Source organism: Nematolebias whitei, chromosome 1, assembly GCF_014905685.2.
Source record: "Nematolebias whitei isolate Nwh7 chromosome 1, NemWhi1, whole genome shotgun sequence".
NCBI classification, from domain to species: domain Eukaryota; kingdom Metazoa; phylum Chordata; class Actinopteri; order Cyprinodontiformes; family Rivulidae; genus Nematolebias; species Nematolebias whitei.
In genome coordinates, this window is record NC_056498.1 from 58617411 (window position 1) to 58638334 (window position 20924).

Genomic DNA, 20924 nt, shown 5'->3' on the forward strand with positions numbered 1-20924 from the left:
TGTGTGTGTGTGTGTGTGTGTGTGTGTGTGTGTGTGTGTGTGTGTGTAAGTGAAACAAGGCATTTCTTGAGTTGCTGTAAATTATACTATAATACATACTATAATACATACTATAATACATACTATAATACATACTATAATACATACTATACCGTCTTTCTCATTCTAGAAAACAGCAGCAAACAATGACAGCCTTCATGATGGAAAGACATCATGCACACCACAGCAGCGGTCTTGACTGAAAGCATCTTTAACATGATTGTTACTGACACGAGTCCTCTGTCGATGGTTGAAGATGAAGGCTTCACTACAATGATCCACACTTTTAATCCAGGTTACACTCTTCCCTCAAGGACACATTTTACAAAGCTCATGGAGAGAACGTATGATTTGCTATGTCAGCCAAATGTTACATTTTAGAATAAAGAGGTGGAAATTATTATTATTATTATTATTATTATTTGGGTAATTCATTGATTAGTTGAGAAAACAATCAACCAATTAATCGATTATTGAAATAATCATTAGTTGCAGCCCTACATGAAATACACAGTAAAATAAAGTTAGTCCGCAGTTTGATTCTGTGACGTCAGTTCAGTGAAAACATGTGAACAACAATACATCTGGTGCATTACAGCACAGCTGAAAACAACTCAATAGTTGAATGGATTCAAAATAAAATCAAGAATGATCGGGTATCCACCTTATTCCTGGGGTCTCTACTGTATAAATGATTATGGGTAGGCCTACAACGTCCTGTCTGAGAACGGAAGTAGACGTAAGCGTTGGTCAACTATAGCGGAGCACAGACCGTGGTTTATTTTAAAGTAATTTGCATTCGGTTTATCAGATAAAATGCTGTTTATGTTTTGTTCTCATTTATTTAACAGCCATTAAGTTTACAAAAATAGCCTTGCGAAGTTCAGGTACCTGTTGTGTTGTTTGCACGAACAACCAGACCAAATTAAATCAGTGGCTACAACAACAGTGTTTTGAACATGGACCCAAAACAAACCAAAAAAGTTCCTGTGAAAAGAGGTATAGTTTCCTACATACAGATGAGGAATTAAGAAGAATGTGGCTGAAAAATCTGAATTAGAAGTCACAGTCACTGTTTTGATTTTTTTGTGGATCAGAAGCTAAACATATTTCATGTACCAATGATTTATACAACCATAGAGCCGTCAGTCCACCAATGAAGATCTTTTTGTTCGTCTACTGAAAATATGTCTTCAGTTCTTATTTCAGAAACATAAAAGTGATTGTAAGCTTTTAGACATTGAAGAGTGAACACAGTGGACTGAGGTCTTGATAATTTCTTCCAAAGCCAGAGTGTCCCAGAACGCTGGAACTTAAGGTGTTAGAGATTTAAGTGGCTATCTGAGCTTCACCTTTTCCCTTGACTCACCTTTCTCACATCGTATCACACATTCTTGCCACACCTTGAGCTGTAAAATTGTTAAGTCCAAACACCATATCATCTCCTCTCATATTTTGGTCTACTTTTCTCTCCTTTAAGTCAAATTTGAACAAACTCCTCTGCCCTTGTTCTTTTCATCCCTCCCATTTCTGCTCTTTATGCATGTTATCTTGGTGTTGCCATCCCTTCAGGCACCGGCCGGTGAATGAACCCCTGACCTCCAGAATGAAAGGGTGAGACAGAGGGAAGGAGGGAGAGGGTGGCAAAGACAGGAAAACCAGATGACTCGGGGGGGCGTCTGGGTGTGGAGGGGCAGCTGCCTGCCTCCGTTGTTAAATCTGTGGGCCATGGCCAGCATTCACACTGAAAGACTTGGAGGCAGAAGGAACAAGGAAGGAAGAGACAGATAGAAGGATGGAGGGATAAAGAAGGAGAAGGAGGGACTTGCACAGTGAGGACTGAAAGCTCATAGAGGTGAAAAGTTTAACAAGCAAAGCTGTTCCTCCTGATCGCAGGCTACCTAATCAGCTTCATGGGTGGCTGGCTAAATCGGCTCTCAACTCCCCTCACCCCAAACCTTTTCTCTTTTTCTCCCCCTCTTTCTAAGGTGTAGGCCATTTATTTTATTGCCACATTCACCCCAGCCCTCGTCTCCCCTCATTCTACCTCTCAATTTCCTTTCTTTTTCTATTTTTCTCTTTGCCCTGTCTGTGAAGAAAAGAAAGTGAACATGATGGGGAAAAAAGAAGAAAACAAAACAAAGGAAGGCTCTGACACAAGGGAGGGAGGGATAGATGAACTGGAGGTCTGGGGGTCTCTCTCTCAACTGGATTAGGAAACTGAGAATCAGAGGTTGGGTGGATGGAGAGACGGTTAGAGGAAGGGATAGAAGGACAGGCTTGACTAAACAGAGAAGTGGGTAGTGATGTAAGAAATGGGAAGATAGAGAGGAGCGGAAGGAGAAGGAAGGACTGTCAGAGAAATAGGCAATGAGGAAGGGGGTAGCCAGGCAGCTGAGGGGAAACAAATTGGGAGACAGGGGAAGGAAAAAAAATCTGAGGAAAATGTGAGTGCATCGACTCAGTGGGGATACTATTTATACATGTGGGAGAGACTGGGATGTATCTTTGTGTGAGTGAGTGTGTATGTGTGCGTGTCAGTTTGAGAAAAATTAAAATTCATGACTCTCTCCTCACAACCATTTGAGTAACAAGATTAAGATGGCGGGTTAGAAAATAGTGCTGGCATTATCAGGCTGCTTGCAGTCCCTCCAGCTGCACAACAGTGGGGATAAGAGGATAACGTGCTGGCCCTGTCTGTCCGTCCCAGCACAAGCCTTACACCCACAATCTAACAAACACACACACACACACACACAGGTTACGCTCCCACCGCACATCGGTCGGCCTGCTTGCTGTATAAAGACCCCTCTGAGAGTGTGTGTCACAGGGTGAAAGTGTGCGTGTGGTTAAAAAAACTGCAGAGTTGCAAGTTGGGGGCTGAGAAAAGATTTAAAAAGAATAGGTAAAATTAAAAAAAAACTTGCTCTACACATAAACGTGCAAAAAACAAAACAAAAAAACATGAAGGCAGACAGGGTATTTGAAATAAAAATCACTCTAGCTTTCTTCACAGCTACAAGAGTTAACAGCATCCGAGCCAAATGAAGGAGCTTGTGTAAGAAAATGAAGAAAAAAACCTCAAAACACAGTGATACATAAGAAATTACATATTTTAATTACATTAAATGTGAGTTTTTGTTTGGCTTTTATTGAAGGCTTCCATCAGCTTCACGGGGTATAATTTGGTCTTATCACTCTGTGGCTTTCAGCTGTATCATGATGTCCTCTTCATAAAGCGTTGACAATTTTTAAATGCAAGTGAGTGGCTGCTGACCACAACAACCAAATAAATCCTCAGTGGTCTCCTTTTATGAAACTTTCAGATTTTGCTAAGAGAATGGAAAAGGATGTAGTCAACACTTATTTCCAAAAGAGGAAGGAACATAGAGTGACCTATAAGAGTGGAGGAAGGAGTACGCAGGTCGACTACATTCTGTGTAGAAGAGAAAACCTGAGGGAGACTGGGGTTGGGGCAGGGGAGAGCATGGTCAGACAGCATCAGATGGTTGTGTGTATATGACTGCTGTTGTGAAGAAGAGAAAAAATAAAATCAGAGAAGAAGACCAAACGGTGGAAGCTGAGGAAAGAAGAATGTTGTGAGGAGTTCAAAGAGGAGTTGTTAAAGGAATTGGGTGGGAAGGAAGAGCTTCCAGATGACTGGGCTACTACAGCAACAGTAATTAAGAGAGCCAGGTAGGAAGGTACTTCGGGTGCATTCACACCAGCCCTGTTTAGTCCGCTTTAATCAAACTCTACCTCGTTTTCCTAGGAAGTCCGGTTCATTTGGGGAGGTGTGAACGTGCCATCGAACTCTGTCACGGAACAAAAAGGTGAACTCTGGCCCGGGCTAAAACCTAGGTCTCGGTCCGGTAGAAGAGAACTCCAGCGCGGTTCGAGTACAGTGTGAATGTAAACAGACCGGGCCCCGCTGCACAAGCAAGAAGTGGAGTACAGCGCAGGGCAAACAAACACGCATTTCTCTTACCTTATATGGAGCCAACAGCTGCCTTGTGTGAAAAACAACATTCTCCATGGTCTTCTGCCTCATCTTCTGCTCAAGCTGAGTCCATTTTTGAAAAATGACAAAACATAACTCCTAAAACTGCTAAAACTTGATGCCACTCCGTTTTTTTATTTTTATTTCCAGAAGAAGAAGAAGTGTCTTCAGAGGGTTTTGTGTCGTTTCTTTCAGTAGTTCTTGGTGCAGTGCCACCACAGGCGAGTGGGGGAACAGGTTGGTTTGAACAGGTTGGCTCGACTGAACAGTGCAGTATGAATGCAAACGCAACAGCTCAAACGTAAACAAAATGTTATGAATATTGGTCCCCAACCGAACCGAGTCTACCGGACTTTCTGGTGTGAAAACAACCTTAGTGTGTCATCTGGACAGAGAAAAGATAAGTAAACCTGGTGGAGGAATAGTGAAATGCTGGAAGCTATTCAAAGAAAGAGGTTAGCCAAGAAGAAATATGACAGTGAGAGGACTGAAGAGAGGAGACATGAATATAAGGAGATGCAACACAGAGCAAAGAGGGAGGTAGCAAAGGCAAAGCAGAAGGTGTATGATAAGCTGTATAGGAGGCTGGACATTAAAGAGAGCGAGAAAGACTTATACGATTGGTGAGATCAGCCTGGAAAGGATGTGCAGCAGGTTAGGCTTTTGAAAGATAGGAATGACAATGATCTACCAAATGAGGATAGTGTAATGGGAAGACGGAAGGAGTATTTTGAGGAGCTAATGAATGAAGACAAAGAAAGAGATAGAAAAGTAGAGGTCATAGAAACTGTGGACCAGGATGAGGAAAAGATTAGTGAGGGTTAAGTTTGGAAAGCTCTGAAAAGAATGAAGAAGTGGAAGGCAGTAGGATTTGATGACATACAAGTGGCGGTCTGGAAATGTCTAAGAGACATGGCAATGAGGCTTTTGACTCAAAAATTCAATGGCATATTTGAGGGAGATAATGTCTGACCATTGGAGAAGAAGTGTGTTGGTGCCCATTTTTAAGAACAAGGGTCGTGTACAAAGTGGTAGCAGCTACAGGGGAATTAAGGTGATGAATCACACAATGAAGATCTGGGAGAGCGTTGTGGAAGATAGACTTAGATAAGAGGTGACTATCTGCGAGCAGAAGTTGGGTTTTATACCAAGAAAGAGCACCATTTTTGCTTTGAAGATGCTGATAGAGAAGTACAGAAGGGATCAGATATAACTTCATTGCATCTTTGTGGAATTAGAACAAGCATACAACAGGATGACGAGAAAGGAGGTGTGGTATTACATGAGGAAATTTGGAGTTGCAGAGAAGTATGTTAGACTGGTACAGGACATGTATGAGGACAGCAGGACAATGGTGAGATGTGCTGTAGGAGTGACAAATAGCTTCGTGGAGGTGGGGTTGCATAAAGGAACAGATCTGAGCGCCTTCATGTTTGCTCTGATGATGGACTGACTAACAAATGAGGTCAGGCAGGAATCCCCGTGGACTATGATGTTTGCAGATGACATTGTGATCTGTGGTGAGAGTGGAGAATGGGTGGAAGAGAACTTAAAGAGGTGGAGGTATGCACTTGAAAGAAGAATGAAAGTCAGCCGTAGTAAGACAGAGTAAATGTGTGTGAATGAATGGGAGGCTGGTGAAACAGTGAAGCTATAAGGAGCAGAGGTCACAAAGGTGCAGGACTTCAAGTACTTGGGGTCCACTGTCCAGGAAAATGGGGAGTGTGGTAGAGGTGAAAAAGAGAGTCCAGGCAGGATGGAGTGAATGGAGAAAAGTTTCAGGAGTGATTTGTGACAAAAGGGTGTCAGTAAAGGTCAAAGGAAAAGTTTACAAGACAGTGGTGAGACCAGCTATGTTGAATGGTCTGGAGACAGTGACACTGACAACAAGTCAGGCGAAAGGACTTTAAGTGGCAGAAATGAAGCTGTTGAGATTCTCCTTAGGAGTGACAAGGATGGATAAGATTAAGAATGAGTTCATCAGAGGTACAACACAGGTTTAACAACTGGGAGATATAGTTAGAGAGGCCAGACTGAGATGGTTTAGACATGTCAAGAGGAGGGACCGTGGGTATATTGGTAGAAGGATGTTAGAAATGAAGCTGCCAGGAAAAAGACAAAAAGGAAGTCCAATGAGGAGATGGATGCAGTTAGAGAGGACATGGAGGTAGAGTGAGGACAGAGGATGCAGAGGACCGAGTGAGATGGTGGAGGATGACTCACTGTGGCGACCCCTGGAGCAGGAACAGGTGAAAGATGTTTTCATGATGTTGATAGTGCGATGACAAAATTTCAATATATTGCATAATTCTGATAACTTTTTTTTTTTTCTATACTTTTTAATATTAAAACAGTGCCATGGTTCTTGTTCCAAAATTAGTGAGGTTTTAAGATTGGAATCATGCTTCATAAAAGGAAACCTTTTCCGTCATCTTCTTTCTTTAGCTTTGTAGAGATTTAGTAGAGTGCTGTATGAATGGGTAAATGAGGACACAGATTGTGGTGTAAAGCGCTTTGAGTATCTTGAAATAAGATAGAAAGGCGCTATACAAGCAGTCCATTTCTGCTTTTCCCTCTTCAGGGGTTGCCACAGCGAGTCATTCTCCTCCATCTTGCTCTGTCCTCTGCATCCTCTGTCCTCACTCCAACTACTGTACCTCCGTATCCTAACTGCATCCATATATCTCCACTTTGTCTTTTTCCTGACAGCTGCATTTCTAACATCCTTCTACCAATATACCCACTGTCCCTCCTCTGGACATGTCCAGACCATCTCAGTCTGGCCTCTAACTTTATCTCCCAGTTGTTCAACCTGTGCTGTACCACTGACGATTTATTTCCTAGACTTATCCATCCTTCATCTATCATCCGAAAAACTTATATCAGCTAAACTGTCACCCAGTTAAATTATAGCAGCTGCAATGCTAAAACACTAGAGGACAGGGAAAGATAGGAGAAGATAAAACATTTATTGCAGTCAATACCATCAATGCAATAATGCATATTTTCCTAATAATACAGTATACAGCTGTTGATTTTAAATCTGAATCATCTGCATTAAAACTTTGGATATTTAAACATTTGAGGAATTTTATTAAAACAAATTACAGCTTAAATGTTGTTGTGCAATTGTTTTAGAACAATTTTTTAAGACTCAGGGAGAAAAATCAGTAGTTTGCAGTCGGCTCTGATGTACATTTTTCTTCAGGTTGGATCTCTCCTGCTGAAAGTAAGTAAAAAAGAGAAAAGCTAATCTGTTGTGCAAATGAGCAGCAGCTGCTCATTTGGATGTGCACATGTGTCTGCGCACAGAGATGGTGTATGTTTCCCTCTGATATCATCATGTGCTGTGTGTTTGTGTATAATGTTCCGCCAACATGCTGTCTGACTGATGTCTGCTCCGTGTAGAAGGGTGATATAGCTCGTTTCTCAGTTGTGTTCACAGCATAGTATGAGTGTGTGTTTGGGATTTAGGATGGTCAGTCGAGCATCTCAGACACACACACACAGAAACACACACTATCAGAAGATAAGCAGAAGAGACTTAATCATCTCTAGATGTGAGGGGGCACTTCAACATATCCTGATATCTACACAACACCTGACTGTGTGTGTGTGTGTGTGTGTGTGTGTGTGTCACACAGAAATGGTTTGAGTTACAAATGTGAGCCAAATGGTTTAAGAGTCTTCTTGCATTAGAAGGGTTAGGGTGGTACTTTTTGTGTTCCACATTACTTCAGACCAAATTTTTCATTTTTTGCTTTAGCACACCGTTGGTAAACAATTTCTCTGTAGAGATTTAGAATCAGAATACTTTAGTAATACCAGGAGAAATCCTATTTCATATAGTATCCTGTAGACATTTTGACAAAATGGTCAGAGGGACACAGGAGAACTGGCTTAAATTCTTCATCGTGAAAATGACGAAACAAAACCAGAGCCCAGTAATACAAACATCGTCCACCACTTTGTAATAAAAACCTGGTCTGTTACCCAATCACCTTGACTTCTGGTTGGCCTGCTTGTTATTTCATTCAATTAATGTACTAAAAACAAAACTCATGGATTAAAAAGTTTCAGCAATATCTTCTACCTAATCTTAAATCTATTTACAGTAGCCCCTCGATGCTTCATGGTTTTACAATTGCAGACTCACTCTTTCGTGGATTTTCAACGTAAGATTGTACACAACACACTATTGTTAACTTTAATATTACTCACGTGATTGGGATGGTGCAGGATAAAAAGTTAACGGGAGTGAACAGGAGCGGGACAAAAAACAAAATCAAAACAAAACCAAAAAAATAACTACTGGTACTTCAGACAGACGCCGCCATTTTGTAGTTTTCTTTCAATAAGCCTATACTGTAATGCAAGTCAAAAGAACTACACAGCCCAGAAGCCAAGAGCGCTTCCGGCTGCTGCTTTCTGCTGAAATTCAAAGAACAGCAATGGAGGGAGCAAACACTAGCGGAGAAACCAAACCAAACATACTTTGAACAGGCGCTGCCATTTTGTAGTTTTCTTTCAATAAGCCTATACTGTAAGGCAAGTCGAAGGACCTACATGGCACAGAGCAAACATTAGCAGAGAAACCGATGTAGTAAAAATAGCTTTGCAACTCAAAGTTAGACGTAATGACTTAGGCAGCACGATGGATCAGTGGTTAGCACTGTTGCCTCACAGCAAGAAAGTCCTGGGTTCAATCCCCATTTGGACCTGGAGTTTTTCTGTGTGGAGTTTGCATGTACTTCTTGTGCTTGCATGGGTTGTCTCCAGGTACTCCAGTTTCCTCCCACAGACCAAAAACATGCATGTTAGGCTGCCTTCAGACGTAGGCCTCCCTTGCAAAAGAGATCTCAATGGGACTTGCCTGGTTAAATAAAGGTTAAATCAAATAAATCTATCTATTAAGCTCACAGAACTGACAGGAAAGTCACAAATAATTCTGAGGCTGAACTCATCCTTCAAGTTGCAGTAGTATCTTCACTGGCGAGTACCCACATAAAATTTTGCAGTACTGTACATACACATATGTTGTTAAAATTACGTAGGTTTAAGAGTTTATAACATTGTTTATAACATTGCAAGAGTGGGAAGAGTTTATAAAGCCTTAAAATATATATAAATAATAAACTAATATAGCGTTCCTACTTTGTGGTTTTTCACCTATCGCGGTGGTATCTGGAATATAACCCCTGCGATAATCAAGGGACCACTGTACACGTTTCATTGTTTTTAAAATGCCGGTAAACTTAAAACTCATTAAAGTATTTTATCGTATGAACTTTGAAAGCCTATTAATAATGACTTCAGTCATTAGGACTCGAATGAAAAGACAATGAGTGACTTTAAAAATGAAAAGTAAACGTTTTATCATTTTCTCTGCAGAATGATCTGTGTTGCGCTGCACAGTGAAACCTCAAATGTAAATGTAAATTAAATCTTAAAGTTGTTTGTCTGATGCCACAGACAAGCATCACTGAGGACATCATTGGCTCCTGAGTAACTCTGAAGCTCAGAGGACATTAGGATAAAAAAAAGTCATGAATGTTAAACACATCATTGATTATTTACCTGAGCCCATTCATGACTAAGCAATTAATTGTGATTTTTTTTTTCTTTCTGCTATATGAACACTGTACTGGCAGGAAAACAACAAACATAGGGTTCAGCGCAGATGGTTGACGGTGAGCCTTGTGCACCACAAAATGTGCGAAGCGTTTTGAGATCGTCTAAAGTTGATCGGGGAAAAATGGTCAAGAAGGAGACTGAGAAAAGGAGTGAGATTTTCCTCACTGAGGTTTGAGCCACTTTAACAGGTACTTTAATGGCCAGTCTGTCCAATTCTCTCACCAGTGTAGGTGAACACGTGCAACAATTTAGTCCACTCCTCGCTGTCCTGTTCTTCTGTAGCACTGTGTGTAATGGAGTTAACAGCTGGACACCACTTCTTTTAACACAGTCTACTCATGTGCTTTCTGTCGCCGTTTGATTTTTTTTTTTTCACTCTCCGTTTCTCTTCTTCGTTCACCCATTCGAACAGTGACCAGTTAAGACGGCTTGCCTTTGCTTCAATATGTCTCTAAACATTAAACAATAGTGCAGCACTGCAGATCAAACAATATGGATCAGTTTTATTGTTTCATTAATGCTGACTTTACAATGTTTATGATGGACATATTGCATCCACCTTTTCAAGGCAAATTATCTTTTTCTGAGAATGTTAATAAAGATAAAGGGGTAGCAGCAATAATTTCAAATAAAAGCAAAATCCTCTGCTTCTTGTTTTCTCTTAGAAGTAACTTTAAAGGAGTAAGGGAAGTAGAAACGTACAATATAGATTCTCAGCCATCCAAGACCTTCAGAGCAAGTTGATTCATCGGCAACAGAATTTTTGTTTTCTTGAAGACGCTTTATGTCAGGCGGCACGTTGACGCAGTTGGTAGAGCTGCTGCCTCTCAGCGAGAAGGTCGCCGGATCAAATCCTGGCCTCTGTGCATGCGTGGGTTTTCTCCAGGTACACCGGTTTCCTCCCACAGACCAAAAACATGCATGTTAGGCTGATTGGTAACTCTAAATTGTAGGTGTGACAGGGCGAATGGTTGTTTGTCTCGTTTGCCTCTATGTGTCCCTGTGATGGACTGAAGACTTGTCCAGGGTGTACCCCGCATCTTGCATAGTGACTGCTGGACATGGGCACCAGTGACCCAAACAATAAAGAAGCGGGTAAAAGATGATGGATGTTTTATGTCACATCCAAGTTTTGGATCCTAAGCTCACACCTAAAAACCTTTCGGTTTAAAACTGACAAAGCTACGTAGATGAGAAGTGAAAAGTCTTTAAGAATCAAAAAAATAACTTCAGTTACCTTCAATTAAACTTGTTAAGGTGTAGTCTCACCATGCTGTGGCAGTTGGGGGACTAGTTGATGACATATTGCAAGAAAATACATGCATTTTCCATTATCATCTTATTGAACTCTGATATTTGCGACTATGCTACCATCGGGACGTGTAGCTGTATATCGAGTGTCCAGGTTGTGAAAGTCGTGGCTGTTTTCTGTGCATGGGTTGCAAAACTGTATTCTCTGCAGAGGACATTATTTCACTGTCACACTTTTTAAATGAAGATATGCAGATCTGGACCAGTTTTCCCAATAATTATTATTCATGATCTATGTTGATTTTAAACCTGGACATGTGCCTTGGATATTTTCAGAGAGCGCTAGTGCACTATTGCAAAATTCAGATGAGCTGGGCTGTAGACATCTACACAATCTTTGTGACTATTTCAAGAGAACATTTATTGCACAAACTTTTTGGATATGGTTAAAAGTCAAGTGGCAGGGCTGCTTTCCTCTGCCACAAAACGTGCAGAACATTCAGGAGACTCTATTATGAAAATTGTTCGCCAACTTGTCACAGCCCAGAAAGATACAACCTTCAGGATTCAGGATTAGTCTTTTGTTTCTTGAACATATTTCTTACCTTTAAGTGAACATCCCAGACCTGAGCGTCATACTGCTGGTGTTGGGAAACGCACAGTCCGGCCTGCTGGGCTAACTCACAAAACAGTCTCAGAGTTTCACCTCGCAGTGGAGCGAACACCAACGCCATGCCCTGAGTCCAACAAAAAAGGATAATGAAGCAAAAACAGTATTTTTAAATTAAATGGCACCTGATTTTATGCAACTTTTGCTTTGTTCACACAAACCAAGTCACAAAGTTAGTTTCTGGTTGCTGTAAACATCTCAAAATAAACTTAAGACTGTTGAAGCCCCTTCTTTAATTAAATAAACAGACATATACATTTGTGTGATTTATTTTTCTTCTTAAATAGGTATAGTGTGTTTGCAAGGAAAAAAAGACAATGATATGAGACATTGTGAGTGTGTGTGTACATGCATCCCAGACATATCACAGGCATCCAGCGAATACTAAGAGGCTTACTAACAAGTTCAAAGTGTCTTTGAAATCCTTCAGCTTTCCGTTGTATTTCATGTTGATCATGTTTTATTTTTTTGTCGTTTTAATTAAACGAAGCAAAGCGAGAAGCTTACACGAGCCCAGAAATGTAGGAAACACACAAAGAAATGCAGAATGACACAAACACCGGCTAAAAGAACACAAAGGGAGTAAACGCAGCAGGATCACTCGGTTTGACAAATGATAATTCATCTGTATATCCAGCTGGAATTTTTTTCTCCTCTGTCTAAAAGGAGAAAAAGCAAACAAACATAAAATTCCGTCTAGCACTAATCAGCTGAATGAGGGGATCCAGCCCAGCGGATGGACCACCTTTTGTCAGAAACAACAAATTAGTGCCATTAGACGGGAGAAGTAATTGCTTTGTTAATTGTTTAATCAGCTTAGCAAATTATTAAATATTTGCCAAAGCTTGTTGTGGCAGCAACAGTCTGATGGCCGACACTCAAATCATATTAGCCCCCGAATTATCTCCACTGGATTAAAGAGAGAGACACGAAGAGACTTAACATGCAGCTGTACGACAACAGCCAGATGTCACGCGAGTCATTTACCAGCTTTCAGTTTTAAAACCGCAGCAGCTTCTGCATTGAACTAAACTTACTCAGGCTGCAGGTGTTACTGCTGCTCTTTGTGACAAACACACAAAACATTAAAAGATATTAAAGACGGAAAATGTCGATGGGTAATATTACATTTTTAAATCTACATCCAGTTGCTTCAGGTTTTAGTTGGTAGCTCTAATCAACACACAAATGCAAACAAAAGTAGAGAAAAAGTACCATTAATTTTTTACAGAATCATAATTAGGTAGTGTTTTTTCTTAAATAAGAATATTTTTATCTATACAAGCAAAGGCACTGAAGCAATGGTCAAAACTTTAATTTTAACACAAAATCTAAAAAAAAAGTCAAAGTCCTGAATTCTGTCTGCTAAAAGCAGAGAACGCTGGGGTGGACCGCGTAAAGAGCCGTCACCAGAGCTGCTTTAAATTTTAGTCACTTTTAGAGAGAACGGTTCACAGCAACGCCTGATTTTATGTACATTTTGTTCAGTATTTACCTTTGAAACTCACTGAATAAGTCTTACACCATGGCCTTGTTTTGTTGCTTCTCTCCTTCCCTTCCTCAGTTCCTTATCTCCTTCCCTTCAGTTGGATTTCCATAAACTGAGCTCCGCTCTAACAGTTTGGCCCGTGTACTTAAACGCACCCCTCTTCCCTCAGATGAATAGAAATCTCAAGCCTATCTCTTCAAGCCTTTTGCTTTTCCCCCCGTATTTGCTTTGACTGTCACAGCATGGGGTCTTATCACGAGGCCAAAAGGGAGAAGTTGCCTTGGATTTATGATTAAGGGGAAGGCAAAGAAGAGAGAGAGCAAGATCAGAGCGATGCATTCAGGTTGCCTATAATAAGCATTAAAGCATTACATGATATTAATCCTGTCAGACTATTAATGAGTGTAGGCTTTTTAGGGGAAAGCCTAATTATGAGTGAGATGAGGGAGAGGTGAATTATAGGAAGAGGATAAGCAGAGATGTATACAGTAGACACACACACACACACACGCACACTTACATTGGGTCGCAGTAATCTCCTTATGGCATCAACCAGGCTGGCTCTGTACTGGTCCAGAAACAAACTGAGGGGGAGATGAGGCTCAGGTTAGAATGCATTGTTACGATGGCAGGGCCAGATAAAGCAGCACGCTATTTATTTTCTTTTGTTTACGAATAAATCCAGCGACAGGAGAAGGAGAAAAACAATTTGCATGACCAAGATGGTTTTTTTTCTTTTTTGTTTGCGTCTGAGTTTCCACGAGCATTCGCATCAGCCTGCAGTCCAGGCACAGAGCGGAATGAAGAACAACACGAAAAAATTAAATATCATGCACCTGTAGGGAACAAATAAATGCATGCATGTACAGAAATGTGCATGTTTATTCATCAAATAATTAAAAACATTAACATATAGTGGGAAAATACCTGCAGTAAGATGTAGGATTGAAAACATCAAACACAACACAAAATTTAAACTAATACACAAAATGAATTAAAAAAAATTAAATTTAACATACAGTGCATCATATTACTTCTAAAGACTGGTTGGATATCATGTACTTTTTGACTATAGGTGCTTTTGCACTTAAACCCTTGTATCCCTATGCAGCTTTTCAGTAAAAAACATCTTTCTTTTCATTTAAATAAACTGCAGTCATGTATTCAAATGCTATTTATGACATTTTTCATTAGTTAGTCATCCAGACAACGACAGACAGATGTGAATTGTAACCAGTCCAGTTGATTTATGTGAAAAAAGCATGAAACTGATAAAAAATGGAAATACAAAGTTGTTGCCTGACAGCAGGTATAGCCCACGGTGCCAAACCTTAATTACTTTGAGCAATTCATCAGTAAGTATGGAGAACAGGAAAAAGGCATTTCTCTTCTCTACTCCCTTGATTAGTTACAAGTTACAACAAGACCTAAAACATCCCAACTTAATTATATGACAATCTTTTAAACTCATCTTAAGGACAACAGAAAAAACATCATGAAACAATCTTCATTATTACAGGTCCATCATCGGGGTCAAATGTTGAAGTTCTCCTTAGGAGTGACAAGGATGGATACGAATGAGATCATCAGAGGTACAGCACAGGTTGAACAACTGGGAGATAAAGTTAGAGAGGCCAGACTGAGATGGTTTGAACATGTCCAGAGGAGGGACAGTGGGTATACTGGTAGAAGGATGTTAGAAATGCAGCTGCCAGGAAAAAGACAAAGAGGCGATACATGGAAGCAGCTAGAGAGGACATGGAGGTAGTTGGAGCGAGGACAGAGGACACAGTGGAAGAGAAGGATGGAGGAAGATGAATTGCTGTGGAGACTCATGAAAATGGAAAAGCTTAACGAAAAAGAAAGATAATTAAGGTTTTTGGCGAACAAAACAAAACAAAATCTGCTGAGACTATAGGACCTCATTAATACCATATATACTTTCCCCACATCAAATTTCTAATCTGGGCGACTGTGGCTGAGTGGATAGAGCAGTAGTCATCCAGTGCAAGAGTTGGGGGTTTGAATCCACCAGCAGTCACATGCCGAAGTGTCCCTGAGCAAGACACTGAACCCCTCATTGCCTCCGATGTGTGTCCCATCGGTGTGTGAATGTGATAAAGCTCTGATTATTCTTTTTAGAATGACGTGTTCAATTAGCTTTGTAGAGATCTAGTCGAGTGCTGTATGAATGGGTAAATGAGGACACAGATTGTTGTGTAAAGCTGACGACGCTGAAAGATGTCCGTCACCTGCGCCTATTTATGAATGCCATTTTTATTTTACTGTTTAATTTTTTTTTAAGAAAAAAAGTGCCACAAAACCAAAAATTGAAACATGGTCACACATTCTGTCACAAACAAACAAAACAAATGCAACATATGAAACGAACATGTGAAATCATTACAAGAAAATACAGTTTTGTCTGCTTTAATACCAAAACAGTTGTGTTATGTAATATTAGTGGTGCTATGTAGACAGGCCCTACTATAAACAATACTCTTTGACCCAAAAATGGAGGCAAACACCCATCATGTGTTAAAGGGATTAACTTTACTGTGACATAATGCGACAAAATGCAAAAACACACACACCGCCCAGATCGACTCCAATCATTCTTAACTTAATGACACTTGTCTGTCTAACCACAACGACAGATTCAATCCATTATGAACATAAACGGTGTGTGTGTGCCTATTATCACAGATGAAAGTGGAGTAATTTGACTAAAATGCAACAATATGATGCAGATTTGAAATAATCCTGCACATCTGTCCCAACTGGCCAGTGGGGTAGTAATCTGGACCCCACCATCATCATCATCAGTCCTCTAATCCCAGAGAGGAATCAAAGATGCTCAGAACAGAATCGCCCGTTTGCAGTGATGCATTTTTAAAGTACTTTCATCGGTTAAAAATGTACTTACCTTCAACAAATGCAGCTCGACAACCTACGTTTTGCGTCATCGCTTGTATATAAAATGAAATATATCAAAAATCACCCCTGTATGAACTCTTGCCCCAGCCAGGATGTGTGAGCACACATGTAAAGTTTATTATTCTTCCAAATGCAGACAGAGGCGTGAAGTTTATTTGACTTGAAAGGTGAGAGGTTTCTCTTTGGTTTGTTTTGCCACAGATATCAATTCACAGGAAAAGTGAGTGGCAAAGAAAACAAGGAAGTGAGCTCGTTGGGTGGAGGTAACAACTGAAACACACACACACACACACACACTGAGGCCAAGAGAAGGACAGAGTGTCATACAGGGGGCAACGGTTCATCAGGAAAATTGAAACGCTGCTGATATGACAAACATACTGTGATATAAAAGATAATTATTACACTTATAGAAATAGTGAAGTACAACAGACACATAATTAATCTAAATTATTAATACAGCATAGAAAATAATGTATTATTGTTACTATTATAAAGATGTGTATTTACTTTTTTAATTAATTTGTGTAGAAGAGAACAAAAAAGGTACAAATATACACAAAATATTTAATATTTCAATTAAAGCTGATCTATGTTAGTTCACTGCATTTTTCTTGACAATTTTCAAGGTTCAAGGTTCTTTATTGTCATTCACATCACATGTGGTACATGAGGTGGAATGAAATTGTGTACTCAAGGTCCCAGTTACACCCAAAAATAGTAAAAAAATATAATGTATAGAAAAGAAACAGTATACAAGGATCTAAGATATACACTAAACAATAATATAATATAATATGGTGTATTAAACAGCAGCCTGAACACGAGTCTGTTGTGAGCAGATGGGTATGAATGTATTTATATATAATATATTGTTATTATTGTTATATTTTATCATTTCAGTCTATTGTCACGTTAAATATATGAGTGCTCACTCAAGCTTGACGTTTAGAAAAGTACATAAAACAAATTTGCATTAAATAAACTAATTCGATATGTGAAAAGATACAAATAAATACAAATTGCCTCATTAATATCAGATAAATCATAATTTCCATTAAGCATAAACTATCGTTTAAGAAGTACAGTAGTCCCTCGCTGCTTAGCGGTTCATTTATCGCAGACTCACTCTATCGTGGTTTTTCAAATAAGATTGGACATGACACACAACTGGCTGATTGATGGATGAGCCGCACGATTGGCATGAATTTTTATTTAAAATGAATTATTTTAAATTATTTAGCACCTGCTGCACATTTGTACAGCCCAGAGCTGCAAAAAAGCTTCCTCCTGCAGCTTTGTGCAGCCCATACTGCAGGATAAACTTCCTGCTGCAGCTGATCAGCTGATCTCCATGCAGAGCGGAGAAGTGGGCGTGGCCAAGATCACTTGCAGGTGGCAAAGAGCAGAGGAGGCAGGGAGCTGAATTCATGACATTCTGTGCTTTTTTTAGGGCATTTAAACTTTAGAAACATTCTTTAGAATATTGCAAGAGTGTGGAAAGTGTTTAGAACGCCTTCATATATATATATATATATATACTAAAATAAACTACTACTTAGTACTATTCCTACTTCATGGTTTTTCACTTATCGCGGGGCTTCAAGGTACGGATCCCCCGCAATAAACGAGGGACTACTGTATTTGTATTTACTTCATATCTTAACCTTTTTCATGTGGTCCCAATATTTTCATAAAGTTATGCTACTGAAAAATGTCCCATTTCACAAATTAATTCCTACTCTGTACTTTTCCTTATAATACCTTATACTATACTAATACTAATATTTTATTACTGAATCAAGTTTCATAATTATTATAGACTTAACCGTACAGTGGAACGTCTGTCTGTCACACACTGAGTTTAAGGGTAATACTCCTCCAGATTAGCTGCTCTTCCTCTCTAAGGTCACTTCCAATGCACCCAGACAGTCAGAGGACTATTGTCTCGCAGTGACACCCCGCCCCACCCAGAGGAGCCCGGTGAACTCCAGTCAAAACTGAGCGGAGGTCAAAGGACGAAGCAAACGTGTGAGGGAGTATTGCTTCTATATTTGTCCTCTTACACAAACGTGAACATATTTTCAAGGTCGAAGAGGTCAGACTGGTGAAACTAATGACATCAGCAACTGAGCCCTATTTCCCAACAGGAAGTTTAATAGTTAAGGTATGAGCTATAATTGTTTTCACCTCTTGGGTTGGATTGCATCTACAATTCAAAGTTATTTTCATTGTTATGTTCAAAATGTTTGTTTCCTGATGTTTTTAATTTGAGGTTTAACCGTTTTTGCAGCTTTCCTACACTTTTTAAATTTAAAATGCAAACTTTTCACACACAAACTTTCAGATTTTCTGTACATTTTTTTGTCATTTGTTGTGTCAAAGAACTGTTTTGTTACTATAATATAATAATATTATACAAAGGTGTAGTTTATTAAGTGCATGCTTATACAAAACTATTATTAGCCAGCAGTCCTGTAACTGCCTGTGTCCAGATGAATTTTAAAGAAGATCTCAGAAAGTAATCATTTTTTAATCACTTGACTACAGCTGATTAAGTTTTAGAGTCATCTCTATTAAATATGGCTGCCACCACCTACCAACCTTACCAAACACAAAATGCTATAATTTAATCAGTTTGCCAGACATCGGGCTAGAGATTCATTATTAACACATAATGCTAACGGACATCTTTAAGCTTGTTTTTTTCTTCTTCTTCTTTCGGCTGCTCCCTTCTTCAGGGGTTGCCACAGTGAATTCACATGAAGAATCGACAGTTGTTTTTACGCCGGATGCCCTTCCTGACACAACCACAGACCACCGAGCTACCACAGCCCTCTGTGTGGAGCAGAGAGCTGCCATCTAGGGTGCCTAGAGGAGCAGATGTTGGGGTTGAGGGACTTGCTCAAGGGCCCAAAGTGGGGACAATGAGGGTGGAGTCAGGTGTGGGTGATTCACCTTTTCCACCCACATTTTGATGTTGTCGGTTGTGGGAGTTGAACAGACGACGTATAAGTCTATAAGCTTGTCATTTAAATTAATATTCATCCATCCATCCATTATCTTTACCTGCTACTTTCTTTTCGGGTCACAGGGGTCACTGGAGCCCATATCCAGCAGTCACTGTGCGAGAGGTAGGGGACACCCTGGACAGGTCTCAAGTCCATCACAGGGACACATAGAGAATGGAGTACTGTACCCAGAGAAAACCCACACATGCACGGAGAGAACATGAAAACTCAACCCAGAAAGGTCCCCGGCCGGGATTTGAACTACCAACCTTCTCGCTGAGAGGCAACAGCTTTACCAGCTGAGCCACCGTACCGCCCCTAATTAATATTGTTGTATTTTTTATGACAATATAAATAGAAAAGGTGTGTCCAACAACAAAGACTGATTTATGTATTTATTATTGTAAATAAGCAATCATGGAGATGAAATGGGAGAGTGGTGGCGCAGATGATAGAGAAGGTGGGCCTGTGATCAGAAGGTCACCGGTTCAACTCCCCAGACTGACAACATCAAAATGTGGAAAAGGTGAAATAACCACATCTGCCGCCACCCTCCTTTGCCCCACTCTGGGTCCTTGAGCAAGACCCTTAACTCCCAGCATCTACTCCCAAACAGGTCTCTTGAAAATGAGTCCTCGTGATGCAATAAGACTACCTGTATAAATAAAGGTTAAATAAAAGGAAGATAAAGACGACATTGTGGTGGCTACATTTTTTTTTTCAAGTTAAGAAGAATAACTTTGTCATTTGAACAACTTTGAGAAATGTATTTTTGTTTATTTTTAGCAAGAGTGTCTGGGAACACTTGTTTTTTTTCCATGCATCTTTTTTTTAATACCATTTTATCCCTGACCCGGAAAACACTAAAAACTAATTCCGTACATTTCAAGAATGCATTAGAATTCTGTTAATCCCCAAAACGGCGAAGTCCACTCTTAGCAATTTTTGCAAACACGCTCTTATCAAAAATGACCAAAACATCTTAAGCAGATGGCACAAAACTGGCAGCTGAGAGACAACATTACACCACTCTTCCTTCTCGCTCCTTCTCTGCTCTCCCCTCAGCGGTGCGTCCACTGTAACTGGTAGGAGCTGTAATTAATTGGAGTGGAATTCGATGCTGTTGACCTTTTCGATGGTGATCATCACAATGACTTCCCCCTTAATTCGTCAGTAGCCACTCTTCAACCACCAGCACAGCAATCATCACACAATCGCTCACCCACATTTACACGCAGGAAAGGCAGCAGCGTCACAGAAAAACTTTTGTCTCTCTCACACACACACACATACAAACCTATGACTACACGTGGATCTCTGCTGCGATAAATGCAAAAAATAAAAATCTGCAATATCAAAACTTCATGTGCAACTTCCTGTTTCTGTCCGTCACACACATCTGCACCAGACTGCTGTAAAATATCCTCTATTAGCTGCTTGCTCTCCTTCTCTCTATGGGTGTTGTACCTGACTATTACCTGTAATGACTATGACATTAAAATAATGATAACGCCATTTGCTAATGCAGCACTTAGCACACTTTGTGCACACTTGTGCAGATAAATGCACATTCGTATGCAAGCTGATTTTCCTCTCTGTTTGTGAAACTACAAAATGTGTTGCCTTCGAAAAGATTTAACTTCACTGCCCACATTGGAGACTGTCAGGTGGACCTCACCTAAAATATGAAGGAATGCCTCATATGAAAACTCTGTCACACGCGTTCAATTTACATTTAAGGCACTTCTGTACCAGTACTCCCTCGTTTATTGTGAGGGATCCGTACCCTGAAGCCCCACGATAAGTGAAAAACCGCAAAGAAGGAATAGCAGTACAAGCATCAAGTAGTAGTTTGTTTTAGTACATACATATATAAATATATACATATATATA

At 40.0% G+C, this 20924-nt stretch overlaps 1 protein-coding gene across 1 annotated transcript in view; it reads right to left on the reverse strand.

The window, feature by feature from the left end:
* Nucleotides 1-20924, reverse strand: part of camkmt (calmodulin-lysine N-methyltransferase) — a 133033-nt gene that overhangs the window by 1628 nt on the left and 110481 nt on the right. Inside the window, exons 9-10 of the mRNA XM_037697436.1 lie at nucleotides 13604-13667; nucleotides 11530-11661 (exon numbers count right to left, since the gene is read on the reverse strand). Coding sequence (XP_037553364.1) covers nucleotides 11530-11661; nucleotides 13604-13667 — 196 coding nt within the window. The remainder of the gene's footprint in view (nucleotides 1-11529; nucleotides 11662-13603; nucleotides 13668-20924) is intronic.